Consider the following 8,443-nt stretch of genomic DNA (forward strand, 5'->3'; position numbering starts at 1 on the left):
ACTTGGCTCGTATTTTTAATACAAAACCGATTTTGTTTTGAGCGCTGTGTGTACCTGCAGCGCAAAAGTTAAATTATCTATCCATACTAATGCGATAAATGTCAAAAGTAGGTCTGTTTGTTATTTTTACTTTTCGTTTGGTGGTTCATACTACGTCATATATGATGAAATTTTTTACATATTTTACTTGTATCCTGGAGCTTGACGAAAGATACTTTTTATGTTGGAAAATGAATCTACTAGGTATATATCCTTGAAAATGACTTGGCTTGTTTTTTACTAAAGACCGATCTTCTCTCGCGTTTTTTGGATTACGTAGGATATTGCCTGGGCTAATTTTGAAGTGAAAACTTCTTTAGCGGCGTTAAGCACTTTTTCTGTAATGGGTATAAAATCTTAAACTCGCGTCAGGACACGTGACCTGATCGAAAAAGCGTAAGACGGATTTGTCAAAACTACTATTGATGCGGTCTTTATTAGACATTTAAATAGGTTCGAATCAAAACTGTTCGTTTCTTACTTCAGCTACCATAAACCTATCGTATCAGTTTTAGAGATTGGCGATGATAGTTCTGGTAATGATGATGGTGAAAAAGTCGTTGAAATTATGGACGAAAGTTGATTTTTCGGAGATAAACTTTTTAATGTAAAATAATTGTAATAGTTTTAAAGTGTTAAATTTTTAATGTAATATAAATTGTCATGTTTGTGTACGATAGCGCAATAAATGAATATTGTATTCTACCACATAAATGATAGTACTTTTATACTGATAAAGCAATTGGTGCAAAATTATTCCCTAACCATTCCAAAATATCAAACATGCTCAACGTTAATTAATAATCAAGTTTTCACTTCTGCCGGCACTCCCGGAGTGCAACCCGTCTTTTTTTTAAATATTTTTTTCTTTATTATTTAGGTTAGGTACCTATGCAAAGAAATCACAAGAAGCTTACTGTTTATACTTAATTATATACTATAAACATTAAGCACAAACTGAAAGAAATTATATATAAGTATATCTTATATATATAAAAGAGAAAGTGTGTGGGTATGTTCCGTATAGGCTCCGAAACGGCTGGACCGATTTCAATGAAACTTCCAGGAAATCTCCGGATTGACCTGGCGAGTAATTCTGTAAAGTTTGGGGACGATCGAAGCACTCCTATTATTGAACTGTCAAACTGTCAAATACAGCTTTTATTTACTATGATGATATTCTATTGTTGGGTGTACATAATGATCTTTACCCGCTCGAGAAGAGAATAGAAGAGAAATAAATGATTTAATATATTATGAGACTTAAATTAAAAATTTAATGATGTAAGTTTATTGTTTATATAAAATAAAATAAAGCAAAATCTAGCCCGGCGAAGCGGGCTGGTATAAGTCTGAAAGATCCGGAATGTCTTTTTATTGGTACGACTAAGTTTTTATATGTAATATATTTAGGATTGTTATACTTCGGGAAACGGAAAAACAAAGTTCTGCTGGGACAAAACCATAGATATTCGCTGTATAGAAGACCGTCAACTAAACATTGACATTTAAAAATAAACGCAGCGCTATTCGTTACTAATTTCAATAGGTTAATCGAATCGCTTATATTTTGTGTAAACCGAAAAAAGCTGATTAACATACAATCAAAGTATTAAGTAACCCTCGACATAACTTTAATAGCGGTACTAGGTGAGTAGGTACTGTACAGGGTTGGCACTGTTTTATTTTTCAGAGGTCCTAAAAATTAGGGTGCCACCAAGAGTTCTTAGTCGTCAAATAAAAAACTTTTATCACGTTGGCATATCACAGGCACTTTATTTGATAATAATATTTGACAGACTAAGCAGATGACCCACCTGATGGTAAGTGGTTCGTTTTTCGGGGATACAAAAATGTAATTAGAGCTGCCACCAAGATAATTTCGTCGACACAAAAAATCTTCATTCAAATTGGTCAATTTTGTCTTTAATAGTGACACACAAGAATTTGTATTGCAATAAAAAAAATGTAGGGTTGTTTTTACTAAACCTAGATAGATAGATAGAAATAGGTACAGGGATCATTTGTGGGATTGAGTATACGCTTTTATAATATGATTCCTAAGGTGATTTTGGACCTGCCAATGCACAAGTTTAAAGAATTTGTTAAAACACATTTATTACAGCGAGGTTACTATACAATTGATGATTTTTTTAATGACAAGGTTGCTTACTGCTTGAAGCGATCTCCTCCAGATATTATTTGTTTGATGAAGCAAGTTTAGTACGGAAAACGGGATAGTGCAACATATTAAACAAAAAGTCGATATGAACAGTCGACTTAATAAATGAATTAGTGATATCTGCACGATATAAACAGTCGACTAACTAGAAACGGACATAAATTAGTGATATCTGAATATCGTCTGAGAAAAGTAAAGAAATCTAAGTAATATGTGGGGATGGGTCATGCTTTTATAACATGATACCGAAGATAATATTAGATCCACCTTTAATATATTAAAACACATTTAATAAATCGTGGTTACTACACGATTGATGAGTTCCTTAACGACAAGGCTGCTTGGAAGCAGGCCACTCCGCTCTCATCTCTCGCAGAACAGAAAAAATCTTAAGATTGTTAAGCTATAAAATGATGTTGGAAAAGAGCAATCTGCTGAGTTTCTTGCCGGCTCTTCTCAGTGGAATCTGCCTTCCGAACCGGTGGTAGAGTCACTACAAACAGACTGACTTGACGTTTCAAAAGTTCTTATTAATTAGGCCCACTTGAAATAAATGAATTTTAAATTTGAATTTTGAATTTATATACACATAAATCATTTATAACTATTATATATTAAAGTCATTTTGAAGTTTTGAATCACCCGAAAATACATAATTTATTTTTAATTGTAATGCTTTAATGTAATTAAATTATGTAGTGTGTGCACAACAAAGAATTTTTAAAGGTTATACAGAAACACATGCAGTCATTGTCCTCGCTTAAAGTCACTCTGAAAATCAAGTTTTAATTTGTCTTTGTTTGACAGTGATATGTTGTTACTGCTAGAGTCAATGAAAAAAACCGACAAACAATGAACTCAGGCAAATCTGTATGTGGTAATTTATAATTTGCTTGTATCTATCTCGTTTCCGCTCCCGTGAGGATTAAATAATAAAATCATAGAATATCTAAGAAAGAGAAGGCTAGGCAAAAAATACGCCAATCGTATTACCTTCAACAGTCTCCGATCAGCATGCCGGAAGAGAAAAGAGCACAAAAAAAAGGATTTCCTCCATACAATTTTGTACCTAGTAGGTACTATTCTTTAATAAAAATTAAAAAAACATTCGTTTATGATTTCCGGAACTTTTTTCAAATCCTATAAAGTTCAATATCTTTTTAGTAAATAAAGTTTATCTATGATTAACCATTTAGTTACCGCACGTTCAGTTAAAACAGCTCAGTAGCCATTCTTTTCAAGCTAGATTTACAAATCCCAATGTTAAGGCTTGTAAGTGAAAAACTATATAACTAGATAAAATAGCTTTTTAATAGTCATCTTTATGAATAGGTACAATATTTTTAGAATTTATCGATTCAAAATAAGCCATTCGTCTTCATATAATAGAAGAAAAGTCGAAGAAAAGTAAAGTTGATTAGGTATTTAAGTTTACGAATTGATAATGTTACAATACAACTTAATAATAAGCTTATTAACGTTCCAGTCATCAACGCTGACCAGTCAAGCTGATCCTTTGCGCAAAAATATTGCCTGTCACTAGATAATCTATGTATACAAAATCAACCGTTTTACACTGCCAGTTTTGAAGTGTGAGGTCTATATCTCTAGATGTTATGACATCTCACTGGCTTTTGTTACACTTATTTGGTCAGACATGTTTTTGTTACCGCTGTCCAAATTACTAACAACTGCATTACGCATATAGATAAGTAATTGCTTAGCTACTTGTTAATAATACCTACCGTGTGCAGCGGAGTTTGAGTGGTAGGTTCCAGGTTTGATTACTGCCCGGGTAAATTTTAGAATATTTCGTGCAATTATGTTTTTTGAAGCGGTGATAGCCCAGTGGGTAGGACTTCGACTTTACTTTCTAAGTTAGGTTAGTATGTTTTAAGATATTAAAATATCATTTTCTTCAACGGTGAAGGAAAACATCATGAGGAAACCTGCATGCCTTAGAATTCGCTATAATGTTCTCAAGATTGGCAGTCGATCAATAGACAGCCGATTGGCGCAGTTTGCAGCAACCCTGCTTTCTGAGCCCAGGGCCGTGGATTCGATTCCCACAACTGGAAAATGTTTGTGTGATGAGCATGAATGTTTGTCAGTGTCTGGGTGTTTATATGTATATTCTAAGTATTTATGTATTTTATTCATAAAAATATTCATCAGTCGTCTTAGTACCCATGACACAAGCTACGCTTACAAAAAAAGGTGTGTAGAGTCCGACAATTTGCACCAGGCCAGCGTGGTGGACTACGGCCTTTACCCTTCTCATTGTGGAAGGAGACTCGTGCCCTGGCCCTGACTAGTGGGACGGTAGTTAAAATGGCTCTTAATTTTCACAAGTTAAGTTATTCCAAGGTTTGTCAATTTAAATCAAAACGTAAACTTAAGTTAGTCATAGACCAGCGTGTTTTTTTTTGTGAAGAAAGTTTTGGTATCTCTAGAGGGAATGAAATTCTCTTCCAAAAGAATTCCAAATAACCAGAAAATGGTTTGCGATATGGAGGATTTTATTGGTTACAGGTATCCCTTTCCCTATCCCTACTAATATTATAAATACCAATGTAAGTTTGTTTGTTACGCTTTCACGCAAAAACTACTTAACCGATCCTCATGAAACTTTTTACACATATTGTTGGAAGTATTAGAAGTAATATAGTAAGTATACTTTTTAACCCGATTAAATTAATTAAGGTCGGTTCTATTGAGAGAGGGGATGAAAGAGTTTGACGATTTTACACCATTAAATAATTATTTTTGTACTATAGAGGTTATAATATGCTTTTAATTTTCGCCCAAACTTTGTGTAGATCTGATGAATGTGGTTGGAGATAGAATACAGAACTCATCAGCGGAGAGCACTAAACCCCTCACTTAAGGCTTAGCGATACTGAATACTTTAAAAACAAAATCAAACGCAGACGAAGTCGCGGGCAACAGCTAGTAGATATTTAATAAGACTCAGCTGAAGGACTCTAGCATCTGCTGGATTTCTAGCCGGCTTCATCTCCATAGTATCCGCCTTCTATATGGAAGTCATATCCACCCATTACAGGACACGGGTCTCCTCCCACAACGGGAAGGTGTTAACGCCAACACGCTGGCCCAGTGCGGATTGGTGGACTCTACACACCTTTGAGAACATTATCGAGAACTCTCAGGCATGCAGGTTTCCTCACGATGTTTTCCTTCACCGTTGAAGCGAGTGATGTTTTAATTACTTAAAACGCTCCTAACTTAGAAAAGTAAGGCGTGCGTGCTGGGATTCGAACACGACCCCCCGAAAGTGAAGTCGAGCTCCTACCTACTGGGCTAGCACCGTTTTAAAATATACCTATATCTTACTTGAAATATAGTAACTAGATAATACAAAATATATCAGTAAAGGACGCGATTCCGGGAGTCAACATATTAAATATAATGTTTTCATCTTTAAATTGCGCATTTCGGAGGATCTATGTGTGTCGAAACAATTGAAATAATTATTTATTTCTTCTTAATCATTATTAAAATCAGAAGAATCTGGGGTTTAGCCTAATAAGGTGGCCATTTTCGTATCGGTAGACTTACGTACACATACGATGTCTCTTCAGCATTAAAGCATGTGATACCTATTTTAATGCTTGAAACGGCAAGAACTAAAAAGTTAGAAGAGCCGGGGATGAATTTGGACACATCCAAAGGTAGGCTGCAGTCTTTCGCTTCTTAATAATTAAAAAAAAAAAAAAAAATTCAAAATTCATTTATTTCAAGTAGGCCTAATATAAGCACTTTTGACAACGTCTAGTATATCTGTTTGTAGTGACTCTACCACCGGAAGGCAGATTCTACCGAGAAGAAGCCGGCAAGAAACTCAGCAGTTCTCCAGCAGCTCTTTTCCAACATCGTTTACAATTTAACAATCTTTGTTATATATTGTGTGAGATGAAAGCGGAGCGGCTTGCTTCCAGGCGACCTTGTCATTAAGAAATTCATCGATAGTTAGGAAGATGGGTATTTTATATTTGTTTTTTTATAGTACCCTAGATATGACTGACTAAGTATATGGCCCACCTTATTGTAACTGAAATACCATTGCCTATACATAGAGCAAAACTTCAGGGAGCATGTTAGGAACACGTCCTGCAGCTGGCATAGGCCCTGTCTATCAACCCTTTTTTTTGGCGGGGTGGAAAAACTTTATTGCTGCCTTGGGCAGGATAGAGGCAGTGGCGAGCATAGAGGGTATGCAGATGATATAAAATGAAGAAAATCTTCAGTAGTTATAAATACTTAAGCGTAGGTTTTATATAACTCTTACAGTGCCTATCCTTAAGTTTTTTTATAACTCGTAATGGAGATTTTTTTCATTTTATATCATATGCACGCCACTGGACGGAGGTTACGTGGGACTCCCCCCTCTAAAGGGGTATATCCAAACTAAAAACCACCACGGCATCCCCCTGTTAGCTTTTTAGACGTCCGGGGAAACCTTTGTATACCACGGACATCTACCAACCACCCCAACCGATTGTCGTGTGAAAACCGATTAGTGTTATGACTACCATACTCCCTAACAGGCTGAAGTGTTATTACTAGCTGACCCGTGCAACTTGGTCTGCGCCAAATCGGTTATTACAGGAAAACACGAATTAAATGACATTTTCGCGAAATTAATCCTAGCTCGATCGATTTATCGCCCCCGAAACCCCCTATATACGAGTACTAAATTTTATGAAAATCGTTGGAGCCGATTCCGAGATTCCAATTATATATATACAAGAATTGCTCGTTTAAAGGTATAAGATATGTTTGACGGCCGATTAGCGCAGTGGGCAGCGACCCTGTTTTCTGAGACCAAGGCCGTGGGTTCGATTCCCACAACTGGACAATATTTGTGTGATGAACATGAATATTTTTCAGTGTCTGGCATGTTTATCTATATATTATAAGTATTTATGTATATTTTTCATAAAAGTTATTCATCAGTTATCTTAGTACCCATAACACAAGCTACGCTTACTTTGGGACTAGATGTCGATGTGTGTATTGTCGTAGTATATTTATTTATGTGCCTATAATTATTATATGTGTATATTAGTTTATGTATTAGTATTTAGTTATTGGTATGCATTAATTTTATATTTTGTCCCACCGCAGTTAGTTCCTGTTGCCTGGCAGAGCTCGCTAATAAGCGATAAGGCCGCATTTTGTATTCTGCTTCTATTTTTATGTTTCTTTTTTTCTTGTATAATTCTTTATGTGGCAATGCGAAAATAAGCATGGTGGCAGCACCTCCCCGCAGCTCTGTCACAAAGAGTTCTGCTACTACTACATACGAACAAATAATATTAAAAACTTACCAGGTGATCCTGCACGGAACATGGGGTTAGGCGTCATCCAGGGAAAAGCACCGAAGGGCCAGGTCGGTGGAGCGTGCCCTTGGTACAACCTCGGCAGCAGCGGCTGTGGTACCACCACGCCCCTACTCTCGTTCTCCTCACCATCATTCGTGTCTCTCTCGTCGCGTTCATCACCCACATTCGACTCCAAGTCCTCTATATCCACGTCACTATCATCCGTTTCAACAGCGCTTTCCGCGTCATTGCTGATAGCATCCGGAGTGTCTCTAGGCGTCTCACTCTTACTCCCCAGGAGAGAGTCAACGCTGAAGGATATCCGTCCCTTTCCCCCACTTTCAGCGGCCTCCGACCGCTCACATTCCAGCGAGGTCTTCATTTCACCTGTATCATCTCCAATAGGCTAACGCCGACGGTATCACATCACCATTTCAGTAACTCCGATCATTACGATATTCCAACCGATATATTACCGATTGAAATCCATGAGGTTTTTGTTTTTAATCGATTTTTATTGTTCAATTAAATATTAGTAAAGTATTTTGTTAGACGGTTTTTCACATCACCTTTTGAGTTTATCAAACCGTTCCAAAAAGATAATTAGATATAACTATTAACGATTGATATTCATAGATTCTTATTCTTATTTCCGTACAGAATTCAATTAGTGATGTGCTATTCAATTAAATCAACAAAACGTAGTCTGTCAATCATAAAACCTACGTGTTTTAATTTTGATTGCTGATCTTTTTTGCTTTACCTACACAAATAACGCTTTAAATACGTAACGATATCAATAAGTCATCCCATGCCGTCACAGAGGAGTTGGCTTTCAGATTTATTAGCGTCACGTCAAAATAATTTTTGATAGCGG

The 8,443-nt window shown here is 36.2% G+C and overlaps 1 protein-coding gene across 1 annotated transcript in view; it reads right to left on the bottom strand.

Moving 5' to 3' along the window:
- The window catches only part of LOC120634240 (muscle segmentation homeobox-like), a 48,944-nt gene extending 40,877 nt beyond the window's left edge, over positions 1-8,067 (bottom strand). The window contains exon 1 of the mRNA XM_039904716.1: positions 7,573-8,067. Coding sequence (XP_039760650.1) covers positions 7,573-7,948 — 376 coding nt within the window. The 5' untranslated portion in view covers positions 7,949-8,067. The remainder of the gene's footprint in view (positions 1-7,572) is intronic.
- Between the last annotated feature and the right edge of the window lie 376 nt (positions 8,068-8,443).

The sequence above is a fragment of the Pararge aegeria genome, chromosome 23, assembly GCF_905163445.1.
Source record: "Pararge aegeria chromosome 23, ilParAegt1.1, whole genome shotgun sequence".
NCBI classification, from domain to species: Eukaryota; Metazoa; Arthropoda; class Insecta; order Lepidoptera; family Nymphalidae; genus Pararge; species Pararge aegeria.